This window comes from Apiospora marii (genome assembly GCF_038362585.1).
Source record: "Apiospora marii strain CBS 49790 chromosome Unknown utg000003l_segment0_segment0, whole genome shotgun sequence".
NCBI lineage: Eukaryota > Fungi > Ascomycota > Sordariomycetes > Amphisphaeriales > Apiosporaceae > Apiospora > Apiospora marii.
Genome location: NW_027117374.1, coordinates 4,896,756 through 4,916,516, shown reverse-complemented (window position 1 = coordinate 4,916,516; position 19,761 = coordinate 4,896,756). Strand labels below are relative to the sequence as shown.

The window sequence follows — 19,761 nt, the reverse complement described above, 5'->3', positions numbered from 1 at the left end:
TCAGACCTACATTCAACAGACAGCATGTCATCATGATAGACGACTTTTGCCCGATTTGGGAACAACTCACCCTGTGGATTTTACTGATCACTTCGGAAAATTTCCCTCTCCCAAACTGATACCGGGCTTTCGATCTTATGGCTTGATGAACCGGTGGCAACCGTGGCTGTTCTGCTATTCCTTTCGTTGATGCAACTGCCGACGAGCCATGGTATATAGAAAATTACAACTTGAATAGAAGACCTAAAAAATGGACCGCAAGCTTGGATCAACGCCATTCACTAAGGAGTTGGCAATATGGTCCCAAGTTACTCAAAATGCTACTTCCTCCCCTGACATCCGAGGATCAGCGAGCAGATGTAGAACTGGGATCGTCCTATGCGGCTTACATCTACCAAACCTTTGCTGACTGGAGTTTTTCCGATCATGAGGCAAGATGGTACTAGTTTTATTACCAGTACAGCTGAAGGGCAGCTGATCATGCCTCACCAAACCCGTCCAAGAACGGGTGGCCACATTACACGCAATATGTAGACATTGGTCAAAGGAAAGGGTAACTCAGCTCCTTCTTGTCCCACTCCTACGATGTGGAACTGATATAACTAGATGATGGCTGCGTTATCTGCACTGATCAAGTCTCACTGCCCATCAAGCGAGCATCAAGGGTTATTCAGATTCATAAATTTCATTACCAGGTCCATCAGCATCTAATGACACGGCCATCTATCTAGGAACTATAGAACTCGGATTTCGCACTTTCGGTCGGGCTCACACATCAGCCGTTTTATCATCGATCCCAATTGCTCGCTTGGAAGCAATTAACCCACGAATCACGTCTTCGACTTGTACGCACATCCTCTAGAGCCGAGCAGACCAATGCTATATATCGATTCCAGCAGTCTCTTCCTCCACTACTTCCACGCACTCAAGCCCGCCCAGGGGTCATTCTGGCTCTGTTGAGGTTGTGTAGTTCTAGGCTGCTGCTGGTTTCCATATCCGTAGTCATGAGGCGCCTGCTGCTGCTGCTGCTGCTGTTGTTGCTGTGCATAGTGGACCTGCTGGGGGCCCAAAGGCGGCGGCCCCGGAGGCGGCGGTGGCGGAACGAAACCCGGAGGCATGTATTGTTGACCCTGCTGATGCTGGTTGTTCTGCTGTGGCTGCTGCGCCTGGGGGTTACCGTAGGTGCTGTATTGGTTGTGCTGGAAAGAGGTCTGCTGGGGCGGAGGCGAGGCCGGTCCCCTTCCGCCAACCCCCATGCCGAAGCTTGTCTGTGTCGGAGGTGGAGACGTCGGCCCAGGATTGCGCCCCCAGCTGCCTGGATTGTATGCCTGCTGGCCAAAGGCTTGATTCTGCGACTGGGGGGTTGGAGAGAATGACGATGCTGGCGGTGGGCTGGAGAAAGAAGGGTATTGGGTTTGCATGGGAGGAGGCGAGGTAGGAACCTGATACTGGCCGGTGAAACTGGCTTGAGGGTAACGTGGAGTGCTGCTTTGTGTAAAGTTCAGGGGCGAAGGTGTTGGCCTCTGTGAGTTGGGCTTGGGGGACGTAGATGTTGAAGGATCCATCGACATGCGCTCCATCAGGCCACGCAGGCGTTCGCGTTCAGCCTCGGCTTGCTGGCTCTTATTAGACGCCTGGTCCTGTTCGATCTGGCTCAAGAGCTGACCACCCTCAGAGCGTCGGTTATTAACAAACGTCTCGACGTTCTTCTCAAGGCTATCAACTGTCTCCTTCATTTCGGTATACCATCGCTTGGCGCTTTGAAGACCCGCTTCGAGGTCGAGGAACTCCTGGTAAGCCCGCTTGTACTTGTTTACGACAGAAGCCCGTTGGCGCTGTATAGACTCGTACTTGCTCTGCTCTGCTCGCACGCGTTTGTCCTGGAGGAGACTGTTGAAGGTGGCCGTCAGTTCCTTCATAAGAGATGCTTGCTTATGGTTCGCTTGGAGAAGTCGGCTCTGATGTGGCCGGAACTTCTCCAGCTCCGTCTGGAATAGTTGCTGTTCATAGTTGGGAATGGATTTCTTGTTGAGGATGAGGATCTGCGAGATGTCGTCGTTGTGAACCTGTGATTGTCAGCCCAGTCCTTCTAGAGTGAGTTGGACTCGCACCGTACCTTTTCTTTGAGATCCTTTAATACTTGGTTGCGTTCTCGCTTGATCAGGTTCAGCTTCTTCAGAATCTCTTCAACTCGGTTGATCTGCTCCATGACGCTAAGGCTCCCATCTTCAAAGTCGTCATCGAGCAAGTTCGGCGCTACCCCCGACGGGCTCGTAGCATTGCTCGACTTGGCTCTCACTTTGGCCACGGCTCGTTGGAACAGCGAATCTACATCGCCACTTTGCGCAGCTACTCGCATTTCCTCAAAGTCCGTCTCATTCTGCCGAAACTTGGCGTAAAGTTGCCCATCGCTCCTCGCCGCCTCGTCCAAAGCTTCCCTATAGTTCCGGACATTACCCCTGAGGGTTGTGGTCAACCGTGAGCTGGGCTGCTGCGTCCACTCGCCCTCGTATTTGGACCGCATCTTCTCGCAGACACTTTCTTCCATATCCAGCTGCTTCGTGCTCCTGTCCAGCACAGTCACAATAGAATCCTTATCTATCCTCAGCGTATCAAAGATGGATATGGGATTCTCGTGGCCTGCAACATCATCACACCATGTTCTGAAGTCCTCATCGGGCATGATATCTTGGTCGAAACCCCCTTTTAGAACTTGCAGTGCCCCAGGAAGCCTTAGGTAATCCAGACTGGCGGCCATTTCGCCATTAGCAAGATCGACTCTTTCTGTCTCTGCCCGTACCAGCTTCGCTTTCTCCTCGTCGTACAGACTTGCCGACTCCGTCACAGCCAAAGGAACAATCTTGGCGAACAAGTCGGGGCCGGTTATCCTCTGGATATCCTGGCCGGCATACAGCTCACTAACAGGGATCGGCTTCGCGGCTGGGAGTTTCGAAAGCGGAGGCAGGCTAGCCTCAACCGGAACTGGCTGATGATAAATGAAGTCGTTGTCCTTCGTCATCTCCCGGAGTTTGCTCTGAATGGTACTGAGATTCCGCTTGGTGATTTCTTGAAGAAGACTGCCAGTGTCCGCGCTTAGGTTCGCGCTTGGCGGCATAGAGCTGGGGAAGTTCGTGGCGGTCTTGTTTGCTTCCTTGGCGAAAACCTCCGCTGTAGTGAGTCGGCCTACAGCGACACCATGTTGATTTGCCTCCGCGTCGGCCATGGCCTGGAAGTATTGCGCTTGCGCATTCAGGAGGCCGTGTTTGATCTGTGAAAGTCAGTACCCCGTGCTGCGCAAACTGGCTTGCACCTCCAACTTACCTGGACGAACAACATCCAAACCTTCTCGAAGATAGCCTTATTCACATTCTCCTGTATGCCCTCGAGAGCCTGGGAGTAAAGATATGCTGCCTGGCCTGCAAGCTTGGCAAGCAATGCGACTTTCTTCTGATCACCAATCTGCTTCTCGAGAAATATTTCCTGCGCTTGAGCGAGCGTGATGCTGATCAGGGTCTTGACAGTATCTCTACTCAGGTCGGACGAGGGCGCATGCAGGAAGTTCTCGTTTATATAGGTAAACATGCCAGCCGAGGCCTGAAAGGAGTGGTAGGCGGCCTTGAGCCCCGACTCCTCGGACCTTGTCTGGTTTGCGGCATGGCAAGACAGGACGGCGGAGATGTTGAAGATTATGGAGGCCTTTTCGAAGGCGAGGGAGTATTGCGACGTCGCCTTGTGCGTGAAGGCATCGAACCACGTGAACGAAATCTTGATATGCTGTTCGTCGACGGGGAAGCGCAGGTCCAACAGCTCGAGCTGTCCGTAGTATCGGTATAGTAGGTCTCGACCGGCGGTGCTGTCCTTGCCAGCGCCCCTCATGTCCTGTCGCAAGCGATGTAGGGTCTGGCATTCTTCGGCGTATCGTTCTGGATCGTCCCCATATGTGTCCCGGATGTATCCCTTGAGAGGCGAGATCCAGTCGATTTCGTTGGTAGCCTTGAGCGGCACCGAAAGCATGGGCGTTTGCGCCATGGTGGGCGTGCGACGGGCGATCAAAGTCCAAATAGCAAGCAACTAGTCCCCCCGATGGTTATGAAGCAAGGACTAGAGAGCAGACCGTTCCGTCCCTTCCACGAGCGTTAGGTGTTTTCAATACCGAGGACCCATGTAGCTATGGCAGAATTGCTTTTCTGGCCAGTTCGTTCAATGCGAGGTTGGAGTAGGACGTTATCGTGTCGTGGGGCAATGCAGGGTGGGGATTCGGAGGCGTCGATTTAGAGGGTCACTGTTACGGGGGATATGTAGTAACATGTGCCAATGTGTTAGGTAAGTATGTAGGTACTGTAAGTATGCTGACTTGTCGATACCAGGGTTATTTGTATACAGGAAAAACAATGCAAGGCGCATAAACGTGATTAGCGACCAGATTATTCGCGTCTATGGTGGCAATTCGGAAGAGGTGCAGATCGAGAAACCATGTTGTCGGAGTTGGTGAGATTGGTTTATGTTTTGTTCGTCGTAGTTGTTGTATGTCGCTAGCTGGCCTCTGACCTGACTTGTGTGCTAAGGTTAGTAGTGGTTGGAGCAGTAGCTGGGCTGCTAGGATGACGGCAGCGGTGCAAGGGTCCAGCAATTAGGTAAAGTAGGCAACCTAAAAGACGGCTTCTGGATCAAGGTTTGGACTTCACTTCTCAAGGATGTAGCCAAGTATTTGTATTGAACTGTCTATCTCGGATGCAATAGGTCACACAGCAAACACTTTTGGTCCCGCTGAAGAATGGCAAGAGGGTGTAGTAATTCAGGGATGGTCAGCAATATAGTCGACGAAGGGACTGACGCATGAACTGACGCGGCGCGTCTAGACGTTCAGGTATGGACTGAAGGAGGCTCGAGATTCCGAGGCAGCCATGATTCCCAGCGAGGGGCCCAGTCGCTTGGTTCCATGTTGAAGCAAGCGGGATTGACGGGATGGATGGGATAGATGGGCGGGCATAGGATCTCACCAGGAAAAACGCAGGAAAATAGCCGCTGCATCGCACTGGTACTTTGCTGCTAGACCCCTCCTTGCACCACTTCCCTGGTGGGCAAAGCCGCCCAGCCGCTCACCAAAGCAGAAAACCTTCCCTGTCGCTTTGGCGGGGTCGTCTCCCCTGTAAGCCCAAAAGTAAGCCCAGGGTCGCAGTGGACGACTGCTTCTCCTGCCGCCATTCGGTCATCAATTGAATCACATCGGCCCAACCTCACAAACACTCCCTCACCGACTCCTCGCATCATACCTATCGCGACATTGGGCTTTTCGCTATCAGTTTAGGCAGCAGTGATCTATCACTGCTGTATCTATCTTCTGTTCAACATTGCTAGGCTCAGAGGTGCGAGACAGGAATTGTTTCTGTAGATGTGTGCAAACCATCCAATTGATCGGTTCACTTACACGGGGCTCACTAAGAAGCATGTGCATGCATCGTTGCATGTCAAGTACTAGCTTCAGACACTTATGCGCAGTGACAAACCCAAGGAGAGCCGTTGTACGGCATTTCTGCAGCCCTATTGGTCGGGGCCAATCGACCGGCCTCTAGTGTTAACCGCCCGCCCGTCGACCCATCAGCGAGCGAGAGGCATCTCGGGCATTGAAAAGTCTGTCTGTCTGTCCTCCTTTGGGCTGGACAAGGTCAGGTGAGGGACAGATGGAGACCGGGGGAGAAGGGAGGGGACAACCGCGAAATGCTTTAGCGCGCGCCCGTATCGTTGTCGGTCATATGAAGTTGGCCGCATTCACCAAGTACCCTTTCTTCTCTCCTTTCTTATTGCCGTTGCCTGGGCCTGTGCCACTACACCATCTGGGCAATGCGATGCAATGCGCGGCACCGGGCGGTAAAAGCGGGAACGGGAAACGGGGGGGGGGTGTTAAAGAAGAGCCCAGGAGATCGCAGGCGGCGGCCGTTTCTGCGGCCGCGGCTATCAGATCATGGAATGCAGCACGTAGGACCAATCATTGGCTTCATGGAGATCAACCACTGTATACTATGCATCGATGGCAATTCTCGGTGAGGGTAAAGTAATGATATTCAATTTTACCTTCTTACCCTAGGATGAATACTTCGTACAAATCGTAGCGGTGTAAGATATTCACGTGTAGCTGTATTACAATTAATATAATAAATAAGTACCTATAATTCACTGAGGATGCGCCTCGATTCCAACGCCATGTTATTTGCGCCTTTATCTTACATAGACCATACACACCGAGCCACTACTCAGTTATACACAGCAGCTCCCTTGCCCTTATCTTCGTGCGGAGGATCACTTGGCAGAACCCCCCGGTATGCCGTTGGCAAAGGCGTCGGCGTGGTATCCAAGCTTCCCGGCCCAAACCGTTCATTATTGGGGAATTGTGGCGTGGGAGGGATGATGACGATCGGGGGCACGCCGGCGCGCCTGCTATTAAGTTCTCTTCCCCTCGCGGACGACATCAGTTGGCTCATGGCCGTGGCAGGGGCGTACTCCCTTCTCGAGGCGCCCGCGTCCCTCATCAGGTCGTCGTCGATGGTGGTGATCCAGTACATAACCACCGTGCATACGAGCACTAGCGCAAGACTCCTGTCAGCAGATCCAACTTGGCCAAATATCAGAGAACAAATCAAGTCCGATTTCACATCAAGGAGTTTGCTTCAGGAGGAGGCGGCCAGGAAAACCGGTGTGGGCTTACCATCGGTCTTGCATGATAGCAAGCAAAGCCACGCAGGCTCTCCCTCAAGCAACATCAGCGCTATAAGGTTTCTGTACGCAGGAGAGGTTACCCTCCACGGACACTACCCAGATACTGCCGCCCATTACTCTATAGGTGAGGATACGTACGTCGATGTGCTGGTCAGGGTAAAGAGGGATCCGAAGAACGCCCTGACTGTCAGCTTTCTCAGGCGAGTATTGATTTCCTGGCTAACGAGGCTCGTCGCCTCAAGACCTATGGTCCCGTCGGACCACTTGAGTTTGAAGGAGCAGGATTCTGAGTACATTTATGAGATTGATTATGCCAGTATTTGCGGAAAAGGAGCAGATGGCTTAACTTATTATTGGAGTCAGGAATGTGCTCGTCAGGTAAAACTGTCGTCAAGTAACTCAGAATTGGTTTTGCTATTCTTGCCAAGGGGACCGGAGAATGCCCATTACTGGACAGGCGTGTCCTCGTAGCTACCAACTCACACTAATGAAAACGTCAAGGATAATGGCTGGGTACACGGCGCCCTTGTGAATTCCAATCACACATAATCCATTCTCGAGATAGTTTACCCGGCTTCGGAAAAAGATGCATCAGTCGAGATCTTGCCATATAGAAATTCTATAAGCAAAGGGGAAAATGAGGAGCGAGCGTTCATACTAGATGAGGAACATGGTGGCGACTACGATATAACCCCCTATTCTCGCACGACGCTATTGTCAGTATGGGTTCTCTGGGTTCTCTGCAACTCAGCACCGCACGTGCGGCAATAGGAGCAACGTACCTATGAGGAAGATGGCGTTGAAGATGTAAAGCCGGGACTTGAAACGTCGTTTTACCGTACCCCTGACGATGTGCTTCGAAATCGTAGAGTGGTTGCTGCGTGAGCTGTTGACAGTCACTGGATACGAGAGGGGGTAGGTATGAACTAACCGACCGGTCGACCAAGAACAAGTAAATCAACTGAACATGGGAGATGAGTGAGCATGGCCGAACGCCCCCTACCCTATTGACCGCTTACAGGCGAGCCCTGTCTCATCCTGACTTACCATCTGCTCTCAAGTCACAGGGAATATCAGCGGCTGCGACAGCGTGTACGATGGTGGACCGTGCCTTACCTTCGTAGATACGTAAAAACATATGCACATCACAGTGGCGACCCGGCAAGCCGTGATATGCGTGCCAAGGGGCATGCCGAACTGCAACATGGTAGATCCAAGCACGAACAAAAAGGAATCACCGTAGACAGCAAGCACCACTGTGGCACCCGAGTATCAGTACTCATGTGAAACACGCGTATTGGCGATATGCCACGGAGAGGAGAAGAAGAGAATCATAGTCTCGACAACGTACGCCACACGATGTAGGGAAGCTTTCGAAAGCTTGGGATGGTGATGTACCGCATTACTATAGTAGTCCCCGAGTGTGGTCAGATGCATCGTCGTATGATGTATATATAGATATATATGTAGGTTGCCTGTATACACCAGCTTTGGGGGACCATGGGACTGACTGAAGAATGCCAAGCATAGGCTAGCCGCGAAGATGGCGACGGCCACACTAATCATGCGAGCCGCGATCGGTTCCGGTGCTTCGAAATGCGAAAGGCCACGATCGACCACTGTCTCGCCGGGGGGGCCGGCATCAGCGACCGTACCAGGCCTGGCCGTTGCTCTCTGGAATACGGGCGGTGCGCCATGGAAGTCGAAGATGCCTCGTCGAAGCAGCATCACGACAAACGAGTATGCTTATCCATTTGTTTTTTTTTAGAAGGGGAGATATCGCCTATTTCCCCGACACGATACTCATGGCGTGGAGTTTTGGGTTGATATGCGCCGGAAGGCCAGATGGCAGTAATACCCAACAGACATACCGACGAACTTCGAGCCATGAGGTGCCAAACATGTTTGCGAGTCAGACCCCTTCGAAAGAGGCGTGGCAAATGATGATGATATGTAGCTGTTGATCTCTATCCGGACGCATCAGCCTTAGTAAGACCTTATTACTCTGCTGTATCCCTGGCGGATGAAAGCTTATCATCGTCTGGAGTGATCACCATGGGCCAATAGTTCATGGCTAATACAAAGTGGTATTCAACTACAGCAAGAAAGTTGTTTCTGTATCTTGGCAATGGTGAATGCGGTGGGATGACATGGGTTAATATACGTGCAGTGTTGCTACGGATCGTCTTGGCAGCAGACGACACGGAGTGAAGTGTACGAATAATGTGTGCCCAATGTAGGTCGTAACATTCTACACGTGGGGAATTCAGACAACGCAATAGACTACTGTGAACGAGCATAACGAATTGCCGGTCTCAATCCTAAATAGAACAAGGTTCGTCCCATCCTTGATACTATGGCGCGTCGCATTGCGGTTGGCTACGGCCTTACACAATGCAGAAGTTCCCCTCGCGTGGCTCGCAAACCATACTTATCAGGAATTCCCGAAAGCGCCCAAATCATGACAAGAAACTGAGCCTGGATTAGTCCTTGTCAGTATAACGCCAGAAACCAAGCTCGGGAAGGCAGCCCATTGATAAAACATCACCGTGGACTGCGGATATCGTCGATATTGTTTGAAGTGTATTAAGTATCTATCAAGTTTGGACTAGTCCTAATTCCTTGGGTCTGTTTCTCACTTATCCCCGGGGAGCTGCCCGGTCCCTAGAATGTCAACTGAGCCTATTGTGCATATGATCTTCAGCCTTCTCCTCCTACCGCTGTCCTTTATTTGATGATGTTTCGAGTAATCCAACTGAACACATCCAGGTGAACATATCTGCTGTAATTCGTTCTTGGAGCATGGTCGTAATCATGGTGAAAGAGTCTTTTCCGCCCCTGATCACACTTCTTTGATACGGCTACTTATGGCTGAGCTGTGTCGCGCAGGCCAACAATCGACAGTGAGACTCGATGAGTCTCATGGGGGTCCTCATCATGAGGGACCTCGTAGCTCCTTTTAGTGCCCAATAGGGGGCTGAGCACCTGATTGCTGATGGCTGCCAATATTCCACAACGCGTAGCATTCAACCGTGGCTCTTCTTTATGCCAAATAAGTTGCGCTTCTTCTTCTCTTTCTCCGCCTTGTGTGGCTTATCACTACTGGGAGGTGGTGCAGGACTACCGCCATTGGCGGGGGATGACCGGCCTGGAGCGCCTTGTCCGAGGCTCATGCTAGACATAGCTTGGGTAGGGGGTGGGGGTGCACCAGCACGGGGGGCGCCTGGCAGACCACCACCGCCGGGTGGCATGGGTCTGCGGCCAGGTAAGCCTTGCCCACCTCCTGGTGCTCTTCCTGGTGCCCCTGGGGGCGGAGGGGCAGCCATTTGAGGGGGAGGGGGCCTCTCAAAGAGGTGTGCAGGCGCCCGTCTTGGTGGGCGGTCCATGGGTAGATCAAGACGCCGCTTGTCAACGCTGAGATCACCAAGTTGGCGAATGAACAGCTGAGGCGTCAGCATATGGCTTGTCGTCAGAATCACATCGCGGTTGAGTGAATTGCCGACCTCGTAGCATATGCGGCTCTCGGAAAACGTGGCGCCACCTGCCATGAACACAATGATGCGTTGTCGGTTTTCGGGCACTCGCCGGCCTGCACCTGCCCAGCTAGGTTTGGCGGCGCGCAACGAGCCCTGACCGACTATCATGTCTTCGTTAGGATCCAGAGGCGGCTTCACATAAGGGAAGGCTGTTTGATCCAAACCTCCCTTACACAGGTGCTCAAGAAGAGGCTTGAGAACAGGCTGGAAGCGTGAGAGGGCGTATTCCTCGTTAGGAACCAGGCCCTTAACGTCAATGGGGAATAGAGGCGTATTGTCACGCTTCGGGTCCTTCAACGCGATCGTGGTACGGCCTCCGAGAAGCTCCAGATTTGCGACGACCTCGGTGTCTTGTGGGGGGAGGGATGCGTGTGCGAGGAGTCGCTTGATGTCTTCTAACACCACACCGTCTCGATAGAGAACATACATAATGACAAGCCGCAGGCGATCTGCCGATGTAATTGCATCATCGTCAAGTAATCGCACGACAGCTTGCAAAACCTCCTTCGGCTTGCGGTAGTCCTCATCGAGACCCGTGGCCATGGTCTGCTCCGACGAAGCAATGTCGGGAAGTTTCCGGTTCGCGAATATATTCATACATTCCTGTGCCATGGTAAGATGAAGTGAATAGATCTCTTTCATCTCCTGAAACTGTGGTAGGCCCGCCAGCATATCCTTGATGGTGTTTAGATTGGTAGTGTCCGCCTCCGCGTCCGTAAAGCTGGCATTTTGGTCAAGGAACTTTTGGAAGTCACTCATCAACTTATCGATGGTGTCTTTCATGTGTCTGTGACGGTTGTCCACCCAGACCTTGTCCTTGTCGTTGAGTTCCATGTCCTTCTCTTCAGCATCCGGCGCCCCCTCGTTTACCGTCATGTGGAATGTCGTTTTATCCCCTTCTTTGATCGGCAATAGGTCATGAGCCATGGCCTGATACGTGAACTCGTGGACCAAGGGAGCCATGATATCCATAGATCTATCGGTCACCAATAAGATACCCTGGGGTCGTGAACTCGGCGGTGGGAAGTTTGGGTTCCATTGTGCGTATTCGTCAAGCTCGTCAGAAACGAACCGAGCCAGATGCGCACTGAGCACGGCTGCTTCGTGCAAGGGGGCTCGAGGGCGATAATATCTGACCTTGGGATATTCACCAAGTGTTATACAGACACCTGCAATCTTATGAGCTAGTTAGCCGGGGGTGTATGCGACAATTGCTTGAAGCATCCGAACAAACCTTTTGGGCCAGGTCTCGCATGTGCTTAGCTACGAGAGCATTGCATGCTGGGTGGTAGAGAACGGGAAAGCTCCAGGGGTCCTTGAATGTAACGAGATGCGACTCGCGAGGGAAGAAGTCTATCGACAGTGTCTCAAACCCCCCTATCTGTTGTTGGGACAGAGGCGAGCCATTTATCCGCTTCCGCAGCTGCGGATCAAGCACACCAGTCCAGACGAGGAAGCTTTTCTGGTAGCGCCTTGCCTCCAAGTCGGCTATGAGGCAGTCGACAATATAAGGTTCCGGCGTCAAGATGTAGATGGCATCCATAGTCGGGTTTCGTTCCCTGCGCTCCTCGATGCGCTCGATGTCTGTCACAATGCAGTTCAGCCAACCATGCTCCTTATTTCGGCGTTCTGGCCTTGCATACTTGCGATATTCTGGCTGAGGATATCATCTTCCTTCACCACACTATCCAGGATCTTTTTCGAATGCTCGTCGATAACCAGGACTTTCCACTGATTTGCAGCATTCTGTCAGTCGGGCTACGGTATGCGTTTTATCGGAACGGTGGCTTACGTCGTCTTGGGTGATATTCTTGATCGTATCGATTATGACTGTAAGGCAGAACGTTGTTTGTCAGTAAACTAGATCCCAACCAGCTCCAGATGTCGAGGAAGACGGAAAAGGGTCGAGAAAAGAAATGCCAGTGGCTTACTCTCCCGCTGCTCGTGCATCACGTCGACCCCCATCTTGATTGTTGCCAGCCCCTGTTTCCTGGGCGAATCCTGGGCAAGACGCTCGCGTTGGCTCGAGGGTGTGGCAAGATGAGGACTCGTAGAATTACTGCGACGCCCACACCGAGCAGAAACCTGGCCTGTCGGCGCTGGTAGCCAAGTAAGTTCGGCCGAGGAATGTATCGAGTCGCGGGGAATTCGACGTCGTGGAGGGAATGCGGTAAGCTGGTATTGTCTTGTTGCAAGGCCAATGACGTCTGTCCAGCAGGTCGAGCTTCGGATTCAATTCAGAGCCCGGTAGTCTTTGTTGGGGATCGCTGGGCGAAGAGCCACTAGAATAAGGGTTGCTTCGTTTTTTCCGCAGGTACAGCAATGCAGTCCGTAAGTAAATACGCAGGTAGTCAAGAAAAACAATCAGGTGACGACAATGCAGCGCTTCCAAGAACAGAACAGAAGTTCGAGCTTCCAAGCAAAGAGCGGGACGCTTCTTTCAAGTGTGCATCAGTGCTTTGCTTGACCTTGCTTGACCCGTGGCGGGGTTTCAGTGCCCAAAACGAGACGACCTGACTTGACGACTCTCAATGCGATGCGACCGTTCTTTGGCTTTGGGCGTGTAGGACAAGGTTGGGTCCTCCACCCTTTGACCTAGTCGGGCCAATCAGCGGCACGGGTCGTATAGGCCGCTACGGCTAATGATCCAGGGGCTCCTTGGAAACGGTAGGTAATTGAAGCTAGCAATGGCTATTGATCAATGGGTGATGGCAGATCTCGACTCAAACCATGCAACGACATGCAGTATGAAGGTCTATCCCCAGCGTGCCGATATTCTAGGTACGGAGTACAGTCTCAACGAAACATCGAGAAGCTGCCCGCCCATATTCTCTCCAAGGGCGTTTACCAATTGAGTCCGAGAAACCTTTAAACAAAGACAGTAAGTAGCAAAAGGTTATGTTCTGGTCACAGCTTACGTAGGTTACGTAGCAAAACACCAAGTAGGGGTCGCTGAGACATATTGATCCCCGTTCATTTGTGGAACTCGTTCTGATCTGTCAAATCCTTGTGGTGTAAGTAGTAGCAGCAGCATTAGGTAACCCAAATAACTTTAAAATAAAGATAGATCATCATCCTTCAACGAACGTCCAAGTTATTAATAACCACCTGCAGTTACTCGCATTCTCTATTGTGCAACAAAACAAAATCTCGCCTGCACAGCTTCAAGATCGTCGTCGACCACCCCCATTACACACCTACATATCGGTACATGGTTTTGGTACGATTTGTGGGTGCGCCCACCGCCTCAGGGTCTTTCACCCCTTTTTCTGGTCATCACGGTCAGTACGCTCACTGAAGATGACTATTCGTTGAGTAAGCCAATTTTTATGTGATGGGTATACAGTATTAATCATTAGGTAAAGTATATATCTGAACATATACCTGAAGGTATGGGAAAGATCCCCTGCCAGCAATTGCCTCTTATCCATCAAATCGTCGCTCAATGTTTGGAAAGGCACCCAAGGCCAATTCAGATTCTGACAAGCGGCCGCAGAATCAGGCGCGAATCGCTCTTTGCTGCTGCTAATGGAACAATGCTCGTCAGTACACTGCTGAAGCTGAGCCTGAGCGGAGATGGATCAACCAGACGGCCGACTTACACTCATGAATATGTTTGGATGCCGGCAGACAGGCCAGTATGCGCAAAGCATGACGGCCGCGCCGCACACCGGTGTTCTCCGACCTAGGGAAGACATGGACCGGATCACTTTTCTGGCTTTCCATTTCCAGTAGAAGAGTTCCCTTCTATAGCGGATGTAGTGCCAGTGAGCTGGCGGACAAGCCCTGAAGAGGGCGCGGCTGAGCCTGTAGTACATCGTCTCGCCGTTCCGCCGATGCATCGTTCGATAGAACTTGGGTTCTTGGAACATCTTCGCCTACGACGTAAGGGTTCTGCGCTGGTTGGGTCTTGCAGTGGGCTGAGAATGACGCGAGAGGGGAGATTGGTCGTTGTCGCGAAGCTTGAGTGAGGGTGTACTCTAGTAGCCGAAGAGGTGCTTCAACAGGTAGAATAGTTCCTTGAAGACGACAGCGATGAGTAGGTTGAAGGCTCCGCAGAGCAGAAAGAAGGCGACGTATGAGAAAAATTGGCGGAGTTCGTTCATGGTCGCGATATAATGGTGGAATTGGTCTGATAGCTTTATCTTTAAGCACTGAGATAGGTATGTTGCGGAGTACAAATATCAGATGGATATTGGCGTACGACTAATTATTTATAACAGGAGAATCGCCAGGCGGTAGTTACCTGTTGACAAGGCTGCAATTAACTCACGCTGTCACATGCCGGTATGACTGGTCCAAATAGACTTGGGATATCTGCGCCGGATTGAGGCTGAACCCAAAGGGCCAAGTAGTACCTTCGAAACTACCTCTCTGTGGGCCTACCTGTCATTAGTAGGTTCAAACGGAGTATTGGCCGTTGTCTTCAAGGGAAAGCCCGGCTTTCTGTCATTGTTTTGAAAAGGCATAAGCAAAGAGTAATAGAAGGACGTGGTGATGAACGTTTTATCTTAATGGGTATCAATTGTTGTACAGAATATATATTATATCGGTCAGTTATTGACCTTCCGTATAGCATATACAAGTTGGTCTGTATGTACGAGAACCTTCGCAGGACACCAAGGCCCTCATTGCCGCCGCCATCCAGTCGTCCAAACAATCCAGAGACTCGGCGCATCGGAAAATTTGTACACGTCCACCTCTTTACTGGATGCTGACAACCGCGCAAGAACCGAATCCATCCTTGCCAGTGACCACCTGTCGGACTTGCATGACGCACTTGTTGCACTTGGTGGCGGGGACCTTGAAGCTGAGGACGTGGTTGCCGCGGGGGAAGCTGTTGGGGACGCCGCCGTTCAGGCCGTCCATGTTCTTGACCATCTCGGCCTTGACGGTGAAGGCGGTGCCCTTGCCGGTGGGGTCGAAGAAGACGCCGAAGGGGCCGGCGCCGTCGCCGTTGTCCACGGTCCAGGTGATCTCCTGGGTCGCGCCGGCCTTGAAGGAAGCCACGGCGTTGCCGGCAACAGTCACGCCCTGACCGCAGCTGTTGGCGGTGACACGGATGTCCTGGAGAGGGGTGGTGTTGGGGAGACCCGGAGGGGTGATGAGGCGGCCGTGGGCGCTGACCGAAGTGGCCAGGGCCAGGATGGAGAGGATGGCGGTGAAGGACTGCATCTTGTATATGTTTAGGTGTAGAAAGGTTTAGAAACGGAGCACAGCTCTCAAAGAATGTTAAAGTTGGTTGTTTGGTGAAGAAGTGAAAGTGAAAGTTGGTATAAGAAGCGAAAGACCGGACCGAGCTGGATTGTGTGGATGAGTAGAATCAGAACCAAGAGCATGGCCGTCTCCTTGGGACTCTTTATACCCCAATTCAACTTGCAGAAGAGTCTATAATCTCACCATGTCGCTGGACAAGCGACCTGCCAAGCGTTTCTTCGTCGGGGGCGCCATGCAGGGCTTGAAGCTGTCACGATGTTCACCCTGGTTGACATGGGTACGGTATGTCTAGTCTGGATCTTTTGATGAGCTGAAACCCAGCTGGTAATCCTCTCAACGTATCAAAACGGACTGTCACGGCCTCTGGAGGGTCCTCCTGATATGCAGTAGTGCCCATGAACCCGGCGCAGATCCCGACACCATAGCAGAATCGGGAGCATTTACCGAGCTTTGTGATTGCAGCGTATGGTTGTTACCGGGTTTTTACACGTTTGCAGGGCACCCCTCCACATACAGACCCAACCTTGAAAGGCCTTCTCAGCACCCAAGGAACTCATGAACTTTGGTGTAGCCGACACTGGTGATAATGCGGCTGCAAGAACCCACATAGATTTACCTCGTACACTCAAGATTCTCGCATCGGCCGGGGGTCTTAGTCGTCAAGAACGGTAACCTGATCTTTTCCCGAAAGGATTTGAAGTATCAAGCATCATTGCAGCAAGTATCTGACCTGGGGTGAGCATTGTGTATAGCCTCCCAACGATATGATCAGCAGCGATCATTGACAATCCTACCGTTGCTCTGTTCATCCACGGTGGGCAGTCCAAACGGCCGGAGCCGAGAAGTGGGTCGTCTCATGTTGTGCAGAATCCACAGTCTGTCTTGCTCGTCTCAAGTTGCCTCAGATATCCGTTTTTGACTAGGATTGCTTTTTAGGCAAATTTCCACCGCTGATAATCAACAATATACAAACAATTGCCAAATGGTCGGCGGCTATTCTGACATTTTGGTGCATGCCAGAAACCAGAATTGGTCGTTTCACTATAGGCACAGGGGTTAAAAAATTGATGGGGTATCTTGGGTTCTGTCTCATACTGGACCGAACAGGAGGGAAGGGGGAAAAAAAAAAAAAAGACTGTGTTTGATCCAGCGAGCTATGTTCCTCCCCCTTCACAGCTGATAGTTTCTACTGGACATCATGCTTCAAGTTTTGCTCTGACTCCGCTGCGCTGGAGAACGCTGATTTCAACCCAGATACTTCTCAATGTCTGGGTTGCCGTAGAACTGTCGTTGGAGCTTTTCTCTTCGCTTCTTGTCTTCGGCAACTTTCTTGCGAACTTTGGCAGCATCGAGCTTCTGGGGCTTCTCCTTTTTCCACTTCTCCAAATCCTTGGGCAGTTGGACACCGATGCCCAGCGTATCTTCTTTTTGCTTCGCTTTAATCGGGTATTGCACTCCCTGCTGCGAAGCCCCCAGGCCTTTTCTGGCATCCGGATCCCACCCCTGTGACTGAAGTACAGCTAAACCCATGCGTGACCTGTCGAGAGCCGAGGGAGGATGAGAGTGCTCCAGGCAGACCTGATGGGCTATTGATGTTTCATGGCTGGCTGATGCGCCTTCGTCAAATGGCAATTGGCATAGCTCACATATCCTGTGGTATACTGGGTTCTCTGGAGGGGCTGAGGCGGTGTCTCGCGGGGGCATGACTATGTTCAGGTAAATGTCCTCTATGGACTTTGCAGGCGTGCTGGTCGCCCTGCTCTGTTCCGTGGATGATGTTTCTTCAGATGATGCCGGAACAAATCGGATGAGCTTGCGCCTAAGTCCTGAGCTAAAAGGCTTCTTGTGCTCAAGACGAATATCATCTTCGTCGTTGTCGTCGTATTTCACGTGCGAGGCATTATTAGAAGCCATCGGGAATCAATCAACCTCGACAGTGGCTTCAAGAGCTCTGTTTATACTTGTCGCTACGACTTGTGTAGCCTGCTGCTGTCCCTAGGAGAGAACAAGAACCTTGCCGATTCTGGGAGACAATGTGGTATGAAAATGGCTGGAGAGTAGGTGTAAGTCGAAATGTGGCAGCTGAGTCACAGTTGGATGCGGGCAATGAATACGTGCTAAGCTTGAGCCTCAAGGAGGTTTATTGCAGCCTTTCTCCCTCAGCTGCTAAAGCACTGGAGAAACCTATTATTAGCGTGCTGCAGCTGACGCCACATCCGATGAGCTTGTGTGGAGACACTCCCTTGGCAATCGTCTAAAACCTACCCGCTTAGCGTCTGGCCTTATGAGATTGCCAGATATCAACAATCTGTCACCAGCGACGACAGCTACACATTCGCTCTTTGCGCCCATTGACCGACCAAAACCCCTGCTGTTGAGATGGCACGGTAATACGACTCTTCTCACCCAAAATAATTCCTCACGAGTAAACTACCGCCGCGATGCTGGAACTCCTGGGCTATCTCTTTCACGATGGCTACCCAGCTTGGCTGCCAGACCCATGGCTGCTGGTCTCGATCATACTGGTCAGCGCAACCCTCTATCTGATAAAGGTGTATAGCAATGGCGCTACGAACCCAATGGATGCGAAAATGCACGGCAAAGTCGTTATGATCACAGGCGGGACATCCGGAATAGGAGCTGCTGTAACGAGAGGCCTGGCCGAACGCGGAGCTCAGGTTTGCCTTCTGACCCGCCTTCCGCCGTCCGACACATTCCTGGCCGACTATATTGGCGAGCTGCGCAAGAGTACCGGCAACGAGATGATCTACGCCGAGCAGGTCGACCTGACCGACCTCTACAGCGTCCGAAAGTTCGCCACGAAATGGATCGACAACGCACCGCCCCGCCGTCTCGACCAACTCATACTTTGCGCGGCGACGCTGACGCCCCCGGGCTGCAAACGGCAGGAGACGGAAGCGGGCATTGAGGAGACCTGGTTGGTCAACTACGTCTCCAATTTCCACCTGCTCGGCATTCTCAGTCCCGCCCTGCGCGCGCAACCCATCGACCGCGACGTCCGCATTATTATAACCACATGCGCCTCCTACATATCGTCACCTTTCCTCAGCGAGGAGCTGGATGAGAAGAAGTGGACACCGGGGAAAGCGTATGCGCGCAGCAAGCTGGCGCTTATGGTATTTGGACAGTCCTTCCAGAAGCATCTGGATGCCTACAAGCGCCCGGATGGACTCCCTATGAATGCCCGAGTGACCTTTGTGGATCCTGGACTATCCCGGTCGTCGGGCTTCCTGCGATGGATCACAAGGGGAACCTTCTGGGGTCTCGCGATCTACATGATTACGTACCCTCTCCAGTGGCTGTTGATCAAGGATTCCGAAAGGGGTGCACAGGCCATCCTCTACGCTGCCATGGAGCCCAGTCTGGGTCGCGGCTACGGCGGCAAGCTGATCAAGGATTGCATGGAGGTTGATTTCGCGAGGAAGGACGTCAAGGACGAGGCGATTGCCAAGAAGCTGTGGGAGTCGACCGACAAGCTGATAGAGAAGACCGAAGCGGATCTGGCGGCTATAAGAATTCTAAAGAAGAAGCAACAAGAGATGGATGACGAGGAGAAACAAAAGGCCGAGAAGGTCGCGGACATCGAGGCTTTGGTCAGTTCGATCAAGAAAGGCAAAGAGGCCGAGAAGGCAAAAGAGGGCGAGAAGACCAAATCTAGAAGAAGGGGCAAAAAGGCATCTTGAGCCTGGGATCTCGCATCTTTGTTTACATGCTATGGAAACTCGACACTTTACCTTAGACAGGTGACAAGGCAAGTCGGTTAGAGTTGGAGGATATAGATATATAGATTACCTGACCACTACTATGGCTTGCACGAGGCGTCGAACTTTCCAACGGCTGGCGAAGGGTACTGCCTATCGAAAGCCCGGGAATCGCACTCAAGCGTACGGCAGAAAGCCGAGCCAGACCATAACGTTCTGGTTCCCGGCCGGGTGTTCGGGTGTCGACACCCTATCCTACGCCTGCAAGAAGACGGCTGGGGCCGAAAGGGGGGCTGGGGATGCTCTAGGAGAGGTCTAATAGAGCCTAAGAATGTGATCGGCAGAGACCTGTTTTTTAATTAGTTTTTTAAATTTATTTTTTTACTACTATATAAATAAATCTACCTTTAAATATAATTAATTTTATAAAGAAATTAAGTTTATTTTAAATAGGAAAATAACTTTAATATTTTTATATAATTTATATAAAATAAAGTCTATATTTTTTTTATATTAAATTTAAATTTAATTATATATAATAATAAATTTATTACTTTTTTTTTAATTAATTA

At 51.6% G+C, this 19,761-nt stretch overlaps 6 protein-coding genes across 6 annotated transcripts; 1 reads left to right on the top strand and 5 right to left on the bottom strand.

The window, feature by feature from the left end:
- Window positions 1–911: 911 nt before the first annotated feature.
- Window positions 912–4,029, bottom strand: PG985_005065 (Vacuolar protein-sorting protein BRO1; the record flags this gene model as incomplete). The annotated part of the gene is made up of 3 exons (XM_066824834.1): window positions 912–2,066; window positions 2,117–3,268; window positions 3,322–4,029. 3 exons carry the CDS (start codon window positions 4,027–4,029, stop codon window positions 912–914), a joined length of 3,015 nt encoding a protein of 1,004 aa, XP_066687994.1.
- Window positions 4,030–6,251: 2,222 nt separating this feature from the next.
- Window positions 6,252–8,442, bottom strand: PG985_005064 (ring finger domain protein; the record flags this gene model as incomplete). The annotated part of the gene is made up of 6 exons (XM_066824833.1): window positions 6,252–6,610; window positions 6,704–6,774; window positions 6,853–7,000; window positions 7,497–7,613; window positions 7,762–7,830; window positions 8,226–8,442. 6 exons carry the CDS (start codon window positions 8,440–8,442, stop codon window positions 6,252–6,254), a joined length of 981 nt encoding a protein of 326 aa, XP_066687993.1.
- Window positions 8,443–9,740: 1,298 nt separating this feature from the next.
- Window positions 9,741–12,215, bottom strand: PG985_005063 (Sec1-like protein; the record flags this gene model as incomplete). The annotated part of the gene is made up of 5 exons (XM_066824832.1): window positions 9,741–11,426; window positions 11,485–11,834; window positions 11,894–11,996; window positions 12,043–12,080; window positions 12,182–12,215. 5 exons carry the CDS (start codon window positions 12,213–12,215, stop codon window positions 9,741–9,743), a joined length of 2,211 nt encoding a protein of 736 aa, XP_066687992.1.
- A 2,739-nt stretch (window positions 12,216–14,954) lies between these two features.
- PG985_005062 (uncharacterized protein) lies at window positions 14,955–15,425 on the bottom strand (the record flags this gene model as incomplete). The annotated part of the gene is made up of 1 exon (XM_066824831.1): window positions 14,955–15,425. One exon carries the CDS (start codon window positions 15,423–15,425, stop codon window positions 14,955–14,957), a length of 471 nt encoding a protein of 156 aa, XP_066687991.1.
- A 1,287-nt stretch (window positions 15,426–16,712) lies between these two features.
- On the bottom strand, window positions 16,713–17,381 carry PG985_005061 (uncharacterized protein; the record flags this gene model as incomplete). The annotated part of the gene is made up of 1 exon (XM_066824830.1): window positions 16,713–17,381. One exon carries the CDS (start codon window positions 17,379–17,381, stop codon window positions 16,713–16,715), a length of 669 nt encoding a protein of 222 aa, XP_066687990.1.
- Window positions 17,382–17,908: 527 nt separating this feature from the next.
- On the top strand, window positions 17,909–19,171 carry PG985_005060 (uncharacterized protein; the record flags this gene model as incomplete). The annotated part of the gene is made up of 1 exon (XM_066824829.1): window positions 17,909–19,171. The coding sequence occupies one exon, from the start codon at window positions 17,909–17,911 to the stop codon at window positions 19,169–19,171; it is 1,263 nt and encodes a 420-aa protein (XP_066687989.1).
- Between the last annotated feature and the right edge of the window lie 590 nt (window positions 19,172–19,761).